The sequence below is a fragment of the Pezoporus flaviventris genome, unplaced genomic scaffold (assembly GCF_033815535.1).
Source record: "Pezoporus flaviventris isolate CSIRO_AGI_PZ_B2104156 unplaced genomic scaffold, CSIRO_AGI_Pfla_v1 ptg000015l, whole genome shotgun sequence".
NCBI lineage: Eukaryota > Metazoa > Chordata > Aves > Psittaciformes > Psittacidae > Pezoporus > Pezoporus flaviventris.
In genome coordinates, this window is record NW_026892563.1 from 27,279,952 (window position 1) to 27,296,681 (window position 16,730).

The 16,730-nt window shown below is 40.8% G+C and overlaps 1 protein-coding gene across 1 annotated transcript in view; it reads left to right on the forward strand.

The window, feature by feature from the left end:
• TBC1D23 (TBC1 domain family member 23) overlaps nt 1-16,730 on the forward strand; it is a 45,510-nt gene that overhangs the window by 25,424 nt on the left and 3,356 nt on the right. Inside the window, exons 12-18 of the mRNA XM_061454424.1 lie at nt 7,152-7,244; nt 9,660-9,830; nt 10,049-10,091; nt 10,819-10,928; nt 11,577-11,719; nt 12,795-12,839; nt 15,719-15,807. Coding sequence (XP_061310408.1) covers nt 7,152-7,244; nt 9,660-9,830; nt 10,049-10,091; nt 10,819-10,928; nt 11,577-11,719; nt 12,795-12,839; nt 15,719-15,807 — 694 coding nt within the window. The remainder of the gene's footprint in view (nt 1-7,151; nt 7,245-9,659; nt 9,831-10,048; nt 10,092-10,818; nt 10,929-11,576; nt 11,720-12,794; nt 12,840-15,718; nt 15,808-16,730) is intronic.

Consider the following 16,730-nt stretch of genomic DNA (forward strand, 5'->3'; position numbering starts at 1 on the left):
AATTTTTGAATGGCCTTTTAATGCTGTTGAGACTTATTTGCTGATCGTGATGGGGATCACCATGCTAGCACGCATACAGAGTGTGTTTTGCCCACAACTGATTTCAAGAGTTAAGCAGAGTCAGGTTTGGGTCTTGCCTGGGGTCAAATGACCATGTAGTAGGACCAAGAGATTTTCCCTGAGGCTGGACAGTCATGAGTGGCAGGGTGTGTGGGATAGTATGGGCAAGTATCTAGGTCAGTGGGCCCCTCCAGTACTTTGGAATTTCACCACCGAACAACTGCAAAATCCAGAAGAAGTATTAACACACTTAAATGAGGTGTGTGGTCATTCTGGCCATACCAGAGACGGACAAATCATGGCAACGTGCTGGGGCTTGGCCTATGCTTACAGGGCCTTGTTCAACACTATCCAGCACCTTCAAAAGGAAAAGAATGTCGGTGGATCTGAGGGCAAAGCAACAGTCAGCGCAGCTACTCCACCTCCAGGCACAGCAGCTTCACCACCCCCAGTGACAAGTACAGTCGCTACTCGAACTTTGGCTGCAGTGAACAGTGCATCTACTCCAGCGGCAAGTACAGCAGCTGCTCAAACTTCAACTGCAGCAGACAGCGCGGTTACCCCAGCTCCAAGCACAGCAGATGCACCACCCCCAGCAACAAGCACAGTCGCTACTCAAACCACAGTGATAATCACTGCAGCCAAACCAGAGGACCAATTCGTACCAATATCGGTTGCCCCTGTACGCAAGAGAAAAAGCAAAAAAGAGGCAAGAAGGGTGAAGCAAGGTGAAGAAACAGTGTATTCACCACCCGGTCCAGAATCTGATCAGGAGTCATCATCACATGACGAAGAAGAAGAGGTAACTTCTCGACCTCGGACCTCAACCGAGCTACGGAATATGCGAAAAGATTTTACCCGTCAACCAGGGGAGCACATCATCACCCGACTGCCCCGATGCTGGGACAGTGGGGCCAATGGTCACGAGCTAGAAGGTACAGAAGCCAAGCAGCTGGGATCACTTGCTAGAGAAGGGGGAATTGACAAAGCAGTTGCAAAAAAGAAAAAGTCCCTCAGCCTTTGGAGGTGGCTCTTGGCAGCTGTGAAAGAAAGGTTTCCATACAAGGACGATGTTATGAGTCGTTCAGCCAAGTGGACTACTATAGGCAAAGGCATCCAGTCTCTGTGGGAATCAGCCATCGTAGAGATGATCTATCACATCAAGCCGAATAACGGGGATACACCCATAGATCCAGATGAAGTTGAATGTACACGACCCATGTGGCAAAAACTTACACGGAATGCACCGTCATCATATGCCCATTCATTGGCAACGGTAACCTGGAATGACATAGTACCACTAACAGTGGATGAAATGGTTCATAAACTCCGAGAGTTCGAAGACAATCTCACCCCTTCCATCATCTCAGCTGTGGAAAAACTGTGCCAGGACCTCAAACAATTGAGGGACGATCTATCTGATTTATCCAGCTCCTCATGTGTACCAACACACATCTCGGCTATTAACAAAAGGCGTCCTATTGTTCGAGAGAGGAGATACAGGAGGTGTATGCCACGGGCCACCCTATGGTTTTACTTGCGGGATCATGGAGAAGACATGACAAAGTGGGATGGAAAACCTACTTCAGCTTTGGAGGAACGGGTGAGTGAACTGAAGAGGGGAGCAAGGGCCAAGACTGATCGTCCCATGAGAGCTACGGCTTCAGTCTCTGGTGAGCAGTTTCCCAGATGGAGTGCAAGAGCTGATTTTACTCCAGCTCCTGTGATAACGAAGAATAATCCGTTTTACCACGACTTAAGTGTCCAACGCTGTGATGACCATTAGAGGGGCCCGGCCTCCAGCCAGGTGGAGGTAGGGGACAATCGGATTTACTGGACTGTGTGGATCAGATGGCCTGGCACATCAGTCCCACAGAAGTATAAGGCTCTAGTAGATACCGGTGCACAGTGTACCCTGATGCCATCAAGCTGTCAAGGGGTGGAACCCATCTATATTTCTGGAGTGACAGGAGGATCCCAAGAGTTGACTGTGCTGGAGGCTGAAATCAGCCTGACTGGGAGGGAATGGCAAAAGCACCCTATTGTGACTTGTCCAGAGTCTCCATGCATCCTCTGCGTAGACTACCTCAAGAGAGGGTACTTCAAAGACCCAAAAGGGTACCGGTGGGCTTTTGATATTGCTGCTTTGGAGACTGAGGAAATTGAGCAGCTGTCCACCTTGCCTGGTCTCTCAGAGGATCCTTCTGTTGTGGGGTTGCTGAATGTCGAAGAACAACAAGTGCCAGTTGCGACCAGAACAGTGCACCGTCGGCAATATCGCACCAACCGAGACTCCCTGATTCCCATCCATCAGCTGATCCGTAGACAGGAGAGTCAGGGAGTGATCAGCAGGACCCGCTCGCCCTTTAATAGCCCCATATGGCCAGTGCGAAAGTCTAATGGAGAGTGGAGACTAACAGTAGACTATCGTGGCCTGAATGAAGTCACACCACCATTGAGTGCTGCCGTACCGGACATGCTAGAACTTCAGTATGAACTAGAGTCAAAGGCAGCCAAGTGGTATGCCACGATTGATATTGCCAATGCATTTTTCTCAATTCCTTTGGCAGCAGAGTGCAGGCCACAGTTTGCTTTTACTTGGAGGGGCATCCAGTACACTTGGAACCGACTGCCCCAGGGGTGGAAACACAGCCCTACCACCTGCCATGGACTGATCCAGACTGCACTGGAACAGGGGCAAGCTCCAGAACACCTGCAATACATTGATGACATTATTGTGTGGGGCGATACAGCGGAAGAAGTCTTTGAGAAAGGGAGGAGAATAATCTACATCCTGCTGAAAGCTGGTTTTGCCATAAAACGGAGTAAGGTCAAGGGACCTGCACAGGAGATTCAATTTTTGGGAATAAAATGGCAAGCTAGGTATCGCCAGATCCCCACAGATGTGATCAACAAGATAACAGCAATGTCTCCACCAACTAATAAGAAAGAAACGCAAGCTTTCTTGGGTGCTGTGGGGTTCTGGAGAATGCACATCCCAAATTACAGTTCGATTGTAAGCCTTCTCTATCATGTGACCCGGAAGAAGAATGATTTTAAATGGGGCCCTGAGCAACAACAAGCCTTTGAGCAAATTAAATGTGAGATAGTTCATGCAGCAGCCCTTGGACCTGTCCAGACCGGGCCAGACGTAAAAAATGTACTGTACACTGCAGCTGGGGAGAACGGTCCTACCTGGAGCCTCTGGCAGAAAGCTCCAGGGGAGACTCGAGGTCGACCCCTCGGCTTTTGGAGTGGGGGATACAAAGGATCTGAGGCCAGCTATACCCCAACTGAGAAAGAGATACTGGCAGCCTACGGAGGGGTTCGAGCTGCTTCGGAAGTGATTGGCACTGAAGCACAGCTCCTCCTGGCACCTCGCTTGCCCGTGCTGGGCTGGATGTTCAAAGGCAGGATCTCCTCTACACATCATGCAACTGATGCTACATGGAGTAAGTGGGCTGCACTAATTACACAACTAACTCGAATAGGACATCTCAGTCGTCCAGGCATTCTAGAAGTGATCATGGACTGGCCAGAGGACAAAGATTTCAGAATGTCACCAAAGGAGGAGGCGGTGCGTGCTGAAGAGGCCCCACCATATAATAAACTGTCAGAAAGTGAAAAGCATTATGCCTTGTTTACTGATGGGTCCTGCCATACTGTGGGAAAGCATCGGAGATGGAAGGCAGCTGTATGGAGTCCTGGACGACAAGTTGCAGAAACTGCTGAAGGAGAGGGTGAATTGAGTCAGTTTGCCGAGGTGAAAGCCATCCAGCTGGCCCTGGACATTGCTGAACGAGAAAAGTGGCCAGTACTTTATACTGACTCATGGATGGTGGCAAATGCCCTGTGGGGGTGGTTGAAGCAATGGAAGCAGAGCAACTGGCAACGCAGAGGTAAACCCACCTGGGCTGCTGCACTGTGGAAAGATATTGCTGCCCGGGTGCAGAACCTAGTGGTGAAGGTATGTCATGTAGATGCCCATGTACCCAAGAGTCGGGCCACTGAGGAACACTGGAACAACCAACAAGTGGATAAAGCGGCTAAGATTGAAGTGGCTCAGATGGACTTAGATTGGCAACAGAAAGGTGAATTATTTTTGGCCTGGTGGGTCCATGACACTTCAGGCCATCAGGGCAGAGATGCAACATATAGATGGGCCTGTTATTGAGGAGTGGACTTAACAATGGACACTATTGCCCAGGTTATTCATGAGTGTGAAACATGTGCTGCAATTAAACAAGACAAACGGTTAAAGCCTCTTTGGTATGGAGGACAATGGTTGAAGTATAAGTATGTGGAGGCCTGGCAGACTGACTATATCACACTGCCATCAACCCGCCAAGGCAAGCGCCATGTGCTTACCATGGTGGAAGCAAACACAGGGTGGCTGAAAACATACTCTGTGCCCCATGCCACTGCCCAGAACACTATCCTGGGCCTTGAGAAACAGATTTTGTGGCGACACGGCACCCCAAAGAGAATTGAGTCGGACAGTGGGACTCACTTCCAGAATAACCTTATAGATATTTGGGCCAAAGAGCATGGCATTGAGTGGGTATATCACATCCCCTACCATGCACCAGCCTCTGGGAAAATCGAACGGTACAATGGGCTGTTAAAAACTACACTGAGAGCAATGGGTGGGGGAACTTTCAAGCACTGGGATACACACTTACCAAAGGCCACCTGGTTGGTCAACACCAGAGGATCTGCCAACAGGGCCGGCCCAGCCCAGTCAGAACTTTTACATATTGTAGAGGGGGACAAAGTTCTCGTGGTGCATATGAAGAATTTGCTGGGGAAGACAGTCTGGGTTATTCATGCTTCAGGTAAAGGCAAACCCACTCGTGGGATTGCTTTTGCTCAGGGACCTGGATATACTTGGTGGGTAATGCGGGAAGATGGGGAAGCCCGATGTATACCTCAAGGGGATTTGATTTTAGGGGAAAACAGCCAGTGAACTCAACTGTATGCTGTTGCCTGCTGTGTAATACTTTTATAGCCCATCAGCTAGATGTCTTCAGGTCACCAGCATCTAGCCCTGACTTCCCTCCAACCATCATCCCAACAGAGAATGAACTTTGATAGAACCAGGTGAGTTCCGCATTAAAGGAACTACCAGCATCAGCAGGCAACGATCCAGTACTGCACACAGCCTATCCTGCCCTGAAAGATTCCTGACATCATGGACCGAATGGACTCGGCAGCATTACAGGAATTGGTCCATGCACTAAGAAAATGATCTCTTGGTCTGTTTATATGGATGTATATATGTGGGAGAGCAATGGTGTATTGAAAATGTGGGATCTGAGCATGACATGAATGGTATGGAATAAGGGGTAGATAATGTTCTGGGTTGACTTCCAGCCTGGGAACAGTGCTGGTGATACCGATGTTCTTGGTTGTTGCTAAGTGATGTTTACCCTGACCAAGGACTTTGTGAGGGGAGGAGGGGAAGCCTTGAGGAAGCGGAGACAGGACGCCTGACCCAGCCTAGCCAAAGAGGTATTCCATACCACAGCACGTCATGCCCAGGGGCAGGGGGGGTAACTGGGAGTTAGCCGGAAGGACAAGGGCTTCTGGGTCGGACTTGTTTCTTGGCCGGTGGTATTGTATTCTCTTCCCTTGTTATTTTCTCTTATCATTGTTGTAGTTGGTAGTAGCGGTGGTAATTTGTGTTGTACGTTGGTAATTTGTGTTGTACGTTGGTTGCTGGACTGTTCTTGCCTCAACCCGTGGGAGTTGCACTATTTCAATCCTCCTCCCTGTTCCTCCGGGAGCGGGGAAGGGGAGAGCCCGGTGTGGGGGGGGGGGGGGCCTCGATTGCTTCCAGCCCGGCACCACTCACTGGGAGTGAGCGAACAAGCTGTCTGGCTAGGGTTTAAACCACAACACCATCTCATAATCACTGCAACCAAGGCCGCCCTGGAGCATCACATTTCCAACCAGCCCTTCCCCACTGGTTAGCATGAGGTCAGGCATGGCACCTCTCCTTGTTGGCTCCTCTATTACTTGAAGAAGGAAGTTGTCTTCTACACAATCGAGGAACCTTCTGGATTGCTTGTGCTGGGCTGTACCGTCCTTCCAACAGATGTCAGGGTGGTTGAAGTCCACCATGAGGACAAGGGCCTGCGAGTGTGAGGCTGTTCCTGTCTGTGTATAGAGTGCTTCATCCACAGGTTCCTCTTGATCAGGCAGACTATAACAGATCCCCACAGTAATGTCTCCCATAGGTGTTCTCCCTTTAACCCTGACCCACAAACTCTCTGTTAACTGATCATCTGTTCCCAGAGAGAGTTCCATACTCTCCCACCTATCCCTAACATAAAGGGCAACTCCCCCTCCCCGTCTGCCAGGCCTGGCTTTTCTAAAGAGCCTAAATTCAGTACTATTGAGAATAATGCTATTATGAAATTATCTGTCTTCTGTCAATGACAACAACAAAAAAAACAACTTATACACGCTATTTCTGTGATAGTTAATTGCAGACATACTTAGATGCAGGGACTTCACTTTGAGTATTTAAGACCAATAGATGGATAATAGTGTAGGCAGTTTGCAATGTTTCTTCTTGACTACTGGCTTTTTGTAGCATTTTCCAGGCCTCTTTCATTATGCATGTTCTTCCCCTCTGCCCCTAGTCCAAGTCACGTTAAGCATCTGTTTATATTCTGTTTAACTCAGTGGGATATAAAGCTATCCTTACGTGCTGTGTAGTAATGGAATGTTGGATTGGCATTTCAGAGTTGTCCCTCCTGATGTCTTGATGTGTGGTCTAATACCCACTATATTTCTTCTCAATAGAGATGAAATAATTAAACTGTATGTATTGCACTTGAGTGATCCTTTATGATGTGCAAGCTGATGTATTAATGGGAAATTGCTATTGGAATACTGTTGGTGGTCCAGTAACTGCAGAAGTTCAGATTAATCGCATGAAATAAGGTTTTTCAGTAGATGTTAGCCCCTTTGAGTGGTTCCTGTAGTATTGGAATTAGTATTAACATATATTTGAATTATGTGCTTTCCCATCAATAATTACATGATTCTACAATTCTGTAATGGACAAAATCCTTCTCTTTCAGGAAGGAGTAAGGTTCTTTGTAGTGGATTGTCGTCCTGCAGAGCAATACAATGCTGGGCATTTATCAACAGCATTTCATTTAGACTCAGATTTGGTATGTATGCTTTTTATTTCCTTACTGATTTTTAAATCCTGAGTTAAACAGAAGGAGAAAGAAATATCTGTCTTGAAAAAAATAAACTAGTTTAGGCTCTGTACTGCAGTGCCTAGCTGTGTGATGAGGTTTCAAAAGTTAGCTTCCCTAAAGGAGCTTGGTAAAACTATTTTACTGAGAAGTTTAGTCCTTAATGACATTAGAACTTGGGATTCCAGACTTCCTGTTTTTTGGTTAGAAATGGAAACCCATACTGCCTAAAGCCTTGCTTGGAGGAGAAACCTCTTTTTAGCATTGTAATTTCTACTGAAAGGTGTCATTAATTTTAACAAGTAGAGTTTTTTAATTTTCTTTTTTTTCCCCAGCCAGTCTTACTACAGCCTGCTTGTAAGGAGCTCATCTTGAAAAGAATTTAGTTGCTCCTTTAAAATTTTTGCAGTGCAATATGAGAGAGGAAGTGCATTAATTTGTGAACTGAGATGTACTACAGACTAATTACTTCATTAACAACTTTGCTGTCATTTCCATTTGATTATTAATTCTTAACATTCAATCATGTTTTTCTTTATTTTTTTTTTCCCCCGAATCGTTTATGCTTCGGCTGTCTTACAGTGTATTCTTCACTTCTAGATTAACTCTCTACCTACTCCTTTTCAAGCAGCCTGTGGATGCTGCATGCAATGATTTCAGTGTATATATCCATAAAAGGCTTTTTTAACTTAGTTAAGAAACTCAATTCTGCATCTATTATCTTTATCTCTTTAATTAAAATAATGCATTATTCAGTATTCTTTGCACAAGTATAATTATATAGTAGAGAAAAAGAGGATCAGGGGAAACCTTACTGCTCTCTACAACTACCTGAAAGGAGGTTGTAGCGAGATAACTGCCTCAAGTTGCACTGGGGAGGTTTGTATTTATATTGGATATTAGGAAAAATTTCTTCACTGAAAGAGTTGTCAAGCATTATAACAGGCTTCCCAGGGAAGTGGTTGAGTCACCACCCCTGGAGGTATTTAAAAGACTTGTAGATGTGGCACTTGGGGCATGAATTAGTGGTAGAGAGTTGGCACTGTTGGGTTTACAGTTGCACTTGATGATCTTAAGGTTCTTTTCCAGCCTAAATGATTCTATGATATAATGTTCTAGGTTTTAACATAGATCAAAAATTATTTTGGAAGAAACCTTCCCTGCGGTGTGTGGGTGCCCTGCTAGCCTTAATTGAACATCATATTCAATAAAGTGGAAATGAGCAATATGAATTACTAAATAGTTTAAAAACATAATAATACATGATAAAGAAGTCCATGATGACAATTCTTCAATTGGATGCGATTAGTTCATATGTATTTAAATTACATATTGGAATTAACTTCTGCAGTGTGTGAATTGGTATGTTTAGGATCCTTCATGAACCATGCTGGATGAATGTCACCAGGTTCATCTCTGGTTTTAGAAGTTTAATGCCAGGAAAACATTGTATGGGGAATAATCTTTGAGATAAAAAGTCATTAATGGAACTTCAGTGCATTTTATATACTTGTATGTGTGAAGTACATACAACTTACTTTAAGGGAAGGCAATGAGGAAAGCACTTTGAATCCATCTCATTTAAAGGTAGTCTTAGATGAAGTAGTGAGATTTAGCACCTGTGCAATAAAGTATTAGCATTTGGCTCTACGAAAACCCCACTTAAAATTCAGTTTGACTTACTGATGGCTAGATTGTGTATTTGTTATTTTGTATTTATTCATTTGATGGCAGTGTAAAGGGAAAGTAATGCGAATTCCTCTCTTCTTTTTCCCTCCCCCAAATCCAGTTACAGGTCAATATTTCCTTATTAATTTAAAATAGCCCTTCAGGACACCACAGCCTTGACTTGTTGAGAGAGCTAAGAATCCCAGCTATTTCTTTGTACTCCTGATTGTAGCTTTGTTTTTTCAAAATCTTGATAAGTAAATGAGAAAAATACTTAGCAGTGAGACAACAAGAGGAGGACCTTACTGACACCTAGAAATTCTATGTATTTTTAAGGGTTTCAAAACTGCAGAGTTTGAATGTGTTGTACTCGAGCATACGAAATAAGGAAATCGGTCCCTCTGCCATATTGCCAACTTAATGCAACATGAAAGTTGCAAAGACTTCTTCTACTAATATTGCAAAAATACACTAAAAAATTAGTTAGCTACGTTTCTTTCCTGGGGAGAGCAACGTGGAATGAGAGTAAAAAAAGGACCATTCTCACTCTTCTTCATGGAACATGAGGTTTCAGTCAGGCTTTTTTGTGTGCATGTATCTTGTACAATGCTGATATTGCCTTCTTTGTGCTCAACAACTGATAACAATTTTTAATGTCTCTATCTTTTCACAAGTGGTGTTACAGTATTCTGGTGTCAATGTTTGTTCATTCCACAGATGCTTCAAAACCCATCAGAATTTGCACAATCTGTAAAATCCCTATTAGAAGCACAAAAACAATCTATTGAGTCTGGCTCCATAGCTGGTGGGGAACATCTCTGCTTCATGGGAAGTGGCAGGGAAGAAGAAGATATGTATATGAACATGGTGCTAGCACACTTCTTACAGGTACATCTAAATTGCTGTTGATTTTAATAGCTGAAATAAAGCATGTCTGCCCATAACATCAGTACTAAATGGCAAAATATTTTCCCCTTAAAATCTTAAGTGTTTTTACATTACTCAAGGTTACAGTTTTTATGAAATGAACCCATGTGTCATTACCACGCTTGCAAAACTCATTTCACAGGTGTTTGCTTCAACCAAAAATGCCTTTTCTGTTGCAGAAAAATAAGGAGTATGTAAGCATTGCCAAAGGAGGATTTATGGGTAAGCTTATTAATAATGAGCTTTGGCTTGAGAAAACTTGATGTATTAATGCTGTCGGTATTTTTACTAGGCTTTGGCTAAAAATCAGCTAAAGGAATAACAAATAGTTCTCATTTGTCAGTTTTTTGCTTTGTGCAAATCAACACTGTGCACCTGCACATTTGTGGTTAACTGCTATGGCTTACTCACATTTCTGAATGGAGAAAAATTTAATACAGGATGTGGGAAATGCCCTCATTCTAAGTTCTTGTCCTTGATGTTTAGTCTCTGTAGACTGCAGATCTGTATGAAGGTGTTAATTCATAATTACTATTAACTTGTTTTTTCTTAAACCATCAGTTCATAAATCTGCAGTTTGTTTCTGGAGTCATTCAGGTTCTACAACCTGATTGTGGAAAGATTTGTGCTACAATATAAGTATAGAGACATTACTAGACAGTATTTGCAGTGTCATAACAGTTATCTTTAGGATCAAACCAGTGATTAATTTTTAGTTGCTGCTGTATTTTAACGATTTTATTTACTAAAATAAAGATTATCCTAATGCCATTTCACTACTGAAAGAAAAGCCGGGGATGATTATAGTAGTATCTGGATTTATCTGTTTTATTAAATCATGTGAAGCAAAAATTGCTACTGATTAGTCTTGGATATACAGCATTTCCATCAACAGACTAGTTCCAGTGTAGTTCTGAATGTTTTTTTTTTTTTAATGGTCTTTTAACAGCCCTCCAGCAGCACTTAGCAGATATCAATGTGGAAGCACCAGAAAATGGATATGGCCACTGGATTGCTAGTACCTCAGGCTCAAGAAGTAGCATAAACTCCTCTGTTGATGCAAGTGAATTTTAAGCTTAAGTGGTATAGTGGAATGGGAGCTGTGGGTGTACTGAATATTTTTATATTCCTTATTTTATTCTGTAAAATAGATTGCTGCAAGTCATTGTTTTCAGTTATGTATTTAATTTCCAACTATATTCACTGTCTAGCTGGAGGTGACCTAAATATTTTTATCCCCTTGAGAGGAAAAGCTTGCTGTAGTCATTATCCAGCAGAATATGTAATGGACCATTCTTTTTCCTGTCTCCTCTTCACTCTGGGAATAAATTACTATAAAACTAGCATTCAGTTTCATGGGAAAGCTCAAAATTGTCTCTTTTCTACAGCTAATTTGTTATATGTAGAATTTGGCTTTTAATTTGGATAAAATTTACTGTTAATAGAATTCCTTCCTCTAGATTTTTGCAGCAGAGTGCTTAGTTAATGAGGATTATTAAATTTGCTTTACTTTATTGGATCATCTTTAGCTCAGACACATATTATTGCTGTCATTTGGTAGAACTCTAAAATAATACTGCTGTAATTAATGCTGTACTCGCTACCAGAAAGTAGGTTACTGTTTTATAGCCTGTTTCCTTTCTTAACAAACTAGAGATGATATATAATTATTTTTATAGGATTATCTGAGAGAAGTTACTTTTACAGGGTGATTCTCCTAATGGTTCAAGTGATGGAAAAGGAGTAAAGTCCCTGGTGAATAAAATGACAGTTGCTTTAAAGACTAAATCTGTGAATGTGAAAGAAAAAGTTATTAGTTTTATTGAAAATACATCTACTCCAGTGGACAGGTATGTCATTAATATCTCACTGTGAATTAGCAATGGGGAATGGCTTCCTGTTTCAGGTGGCTAATTTGTAAATGGGAAAACTGTGCTAATTAGGAAAAAAGTTTCAGCTTTTAGGCTTCCTATCCTCCTCGTAATTTTATCATGATGCAGTAAGGCTACTGCGCTGCCTTAGTATTGAAAGATCACTGTGAGCAGCCTTTTCTCTTAAACATGCATCTGGAATTTGTCACTGCATGGTAGTTTGACTTCTTACAGTGTGTCAGTTCTGTATTGGGCCTAAAAGTCAAGAATGATTTCATTTTTATTTCAGTTCCTCTTCATCCTTGACTCTTAATGGGTGAATAACAGAAAGATTCCAGACGGGGGTTTCTTTGGTTGGTTGGGTTTGTTTTGTTTTGGGGTTTTTACTGCCCCATCATGTCAAGTATTGAAGATCTTGATATTTTTTCAAGTCCTGATGTAAAGCTGCTTTTCAAACTCAAAATCAACTCGTGTTTATTTTTTGTATCTTCAAATGAAGCTGGGAAGAAGAATGTGCAAGCGTGTTAAAAGACTCTCAAAGTTGGAGGTCATCATTCCAAATACTTAGTAACAGCTTTCATCTGACAAAGCTTTACTTGAATAGCCTGTTTTAGAGTTCTTTAAAACGCAGCCTTTGGAGGTTTATGTTGCTAAGATATTGGTACACAAGAATCTTACAGAGCTGGTGTACAGGTACAAATTACTGCTTCTTTTTGTGTTGGAAAAGGATTTTTTAAAATTACTCCACAACTAGAGGAAAAATATTCTTAAATACCACTCAGTAGTAGTTTTTGTTGCATGGAGAATTCAAGTAAGGCTTATGTGTAAGCCATACAAAGCATGAAGAGCTCATCTTCTAGTGGAACTTTTACAGATATTTCTCAACCTCATGGCTAACTGTCATGAAGCTTTTATTGATAAGCATCCTCCTCGAAGAAGACACATTGCCAATACAGAGCCTTTCAATTATTTAGATTTTTTTATTTTTTTTTCTTTAAATTTTATTTTTTTGTTTTAATTCTTCTGTTTTATCCTCTGCCCCAATGTACTGTAGAATACCTTTCAATATTCCCTGGCCAGACAGAGCAAGCCTGGAGCGGTAAGCTTGATAATTAAGCAGTCTGACTAAACCCACCTTTGTTGTACTTAGCATGGCATTGCAATATCTGTAAGCATTGGTTACACTGACAAAATTGCTCACACATTTTTATATTAATTTAGGGAGGTTGAATATATTAAAGCTATCAGTTTTTACAAGTACTCATCAGGGAACTAGTAGAAAAAGAATGTATTGGCAGTGCTTTCTTTTCTTAGTTTCTGCTTTGTTATTTCTATTCCTTACTATTGCTTTTTATGAATTTTTTTTTTGGTTTACTTGTCATTTCCCCGTATACATTTTGTTAGTGACTTGTATTAGTGAAAGATACCAGGAGCAAGTATTGAACAAATTATGGCTTAAGGTCTTAGCAAGTGAGACTACAGCTACAAAAAAGACTTGCTATAAACTGTTCATAAAGCATCATCAGAGCCTAGATCTAATGGGGAACCCATGCGTAAATTCTGTCTGGAAATCTTAAAATCATATGGTTCTCATCACATGGTGATAGAACATGCTGATAGAAACAGAGGTTCTCATTACTGGAAAAATAGAAGTGCTGAGTTAATAATATGCCATGCAACTCTCCCTCGTCTTATTCACATAACTACCACATTTTCACAGAAATGTGGAGTCTCTTCACAGTCATCTGAGATTTACTGCCTTATAATTATTTCAGAAATAAAAACTGTGACTTGAGGTTATATAAAATTCCTTAGCTTTTGACTCTTACAGACTGAAAAGCATGAAGATTGGTGCTGGAAAAAATAATGAAGGTTTTAAATTTTGTTTGAGTTTTCAAGGGTTTTGGACCAATTCTTTCAAGTAGTTTCCACATAATTTGATATAGGATTTACCCATATGCATGAAAGAATAGTGTTGTGTGAGCAAAACCAACAGTAATAATGTTAACTAGTATTCTTAAAGCAGGAATATCCCAGTATCACGTAATATGTTTTGTTAATGTAGAAATCCTAAAGATTATGGGGGTTTCCTCCCACATTTTATTGATCAGGTTTTAGAATATGGTTAACTTAAAACACTTGGTGAGTCTATTCTATAACTGAAAGACACTTCAATCTGTATCTATAGCCAAGAAGTTTTGATATATTGAGATTTTATTTCAGTTATTTTATTTGTTACTTTCACTCACATAGCTTATCTTCTTTCCTTGGGAAAAGGAATATAGATCATAGATTAGTAGACTTGTTCTCTTAAAACTGAAGCTCTTAAAAGCCTGTAATGGCATTCTTTTCCCATCCATTCAATTAGATCCACTTTGTGTTTATCACCAATATATTTCATTTTGAAGGTTTGCCACTAAAAGGAACTGCATTCAATTTATAACAATGTAATGATGGCATTCCATGTAAACAGGTTAAAGGAAATCCATTTCTAGTTTGAAATGTTACCAGATTTTTATAAAATAGCTTTTTACTTTCTCTTGTCTTGACTAACTTTGACTTGTAAACACCAGTAAGATCTTAAATCCTCTCTGTGTAATTCAATATAACACTATTTAGTTGTGCTTTCTTAGTCAATTCATTATGTATTATTAAAGCATATTCACAAAAGCCTCCATATGGAAGCACTGCCCTTTTGAATTGTCAGTGTCATTGATGCTTATTGCCTTCAACACTAATGAGCATGTTTTTATATGTTTAGTTTTTGTTTCATTGTAGAATGCATTTCTGGTTTGGGTTTGGGTGGGGCTTTTCTTCTCCTATTAAATACTTTTATCTACATCACTAAAAATGAAGGTTTCTTTCTTGAAAGATATCTTGAAAGGTTTCTTTCTTGCAAATATACTCTCATGTGTAAGTAAGTACTAGGAACTAGGGCACATAGTTTATAGGAAATATATATGGGGCAGAAGGTTATAGGATTTAAATGGGAGGAAGGGACAGATGTATTTTGGTTTTGTTTGTTTTGGGTTGGTTTTGTTGGTTTTTTTTTAAAGTACAACATGTTGCCAGTTCTAGAGGCAAAAATAATTTAGCCTTTAGTGATTCTTTTTTTTTTTTCAGCAATCACCTTGTTTATGGCTCTCTGAACCTTTAGGTTTTCTTATATTCTTTAGGTATTCCCAGCAATTGAGGGCCAGAACTTTTAACCTCAGAGCTGTGACCATGTAATCACAGCACTCTGGGTTGAAGCATTAAAATATCTCAAGCTTTGCAACCGTTAATGACAAACACTAAGACTCAGTTGTGCTTTTGTGTCACTTAATATAATTTGTAGAAATAGATTTAAATGTGACTTTTGAGGTCAGTATCTATGCAGAAAGGTAGGAATTTGGCACATGCTGGAGAAAGTAATGGACAGGAAGTCAGAATTCACACTACAAGGTAGGGTTTATAATAACCCCACTTCGAAGTGCTTAAGGTATTTTGTTCTGAGGAACGAAAAATGAGCTTCTAGACATGTTAGTTAATAGTTTTCATTTTCTCCTCCATCCCAATTTGGAATCCTTGTAAAGTTGTCCTGACTGTCCAGAAATGTTTCAGTTTCATGCTAGAAACTTCTCGGCATGTTGTCAGTTTTCAGGTCTCTAATGTATTTTGTCAGAAGTTGGGTTTTGGAGGGTTTGTTTTGGTTGGTTGGTTGGTTTGTTTTAAACAAAAAAGTATTTATTTTCATGTTCTTTATTACAACAGTCAGCCTTGCCAAGTAACTGAAAACATGCTTTCACTAACCAAATCGCTTGTTGGGTCAGTCACAGCTTCCTTGCAGGCAGCTGCACAAAATTCTCTCATCCTTCTCAGTTGCACAGTTGTGTTTACACTTTGCTAATATGTTATTGTATGTGTCATACCATCAGTTTGCAACTTGCTTTTCTTCTCTCACCCCATGTTCTCTCCTGCCCATTTCATTGCCAACAGACATGTAAGCAGCAGTGACAGAGTAGGAAAACCCTACCGTGGTGTGAAACCAGTATTCAGCATCGGAGATGAAGAGGAATATGATACTGGTACAGTAGAAGATTTCCTTTTACCTAGAATAGCTTATTTAGACAAAGTTATTAAATTTGAGAGCTAAAAAGAGCATTTTACAACTGTCTTACAACTTGACATTTCTCTGTCATCTTGGATTGTGTTTGTTACGGCTGTGCCTAGGGCACTATACTGAAAGTATAGCTGGAGCTAGACTTTAGATGGCTAATGTGTATGCACCTCTCCAGTGTTTTGGACTTTGCTTTTTAGCACTGAATCTATTAATAATTGATTAATCTCTTAATATGCACGTAAAAGCATGCAAATTTTATTGTGGGAGGTTGGGGTTTTTTATCTAGTTGAAAAATTACAAAAAGGACACAACAAGACAAAACAGAATTTCACACTTTTCACAAAGCGGAGGTTATTTTTGAGACCAGTGCCAACATTAGAATGGCACAGACCTGGTGCTGTCCTGGTTTGTTCTGTTAGCGTTAGCTCACTCCCAGCCGTCGTCATCTCACAAGTAACTGATCTGTGCCCAAAAGGCGTACTTGGCTTCTGTGTGAGAAACAAACAACTAGACTAAGAATCTTTGACTTGCAAAGGAAATAGTTTAGGAAGATTAATGAGATAGATTCATAGGATCTCAAGCTGTTTAAGTAAGAGTGATGACAAACAGCTGATCATTATTTGTCTGCTGTAAGAACTTGGAAGGAGCAAAATGGAACTATCCGGCAGAAGTTTAACACTAATGAGATACTGCTCTAAATACCATGTAATTAAGTTTGCACAGTTTTTTGAGCATCCATTACAGTGTTTGGCAAAGTCTACGTGGATTCAAAAAAACACATCCTCAAAGACCTGTCTAGAACATATTTTCAGTAATGGTTCTTTGCTAATTTCTATTTACATTTACTTTTAAAAGCACTATTAGTAAGTAAGCAGAATCACTGCAGTG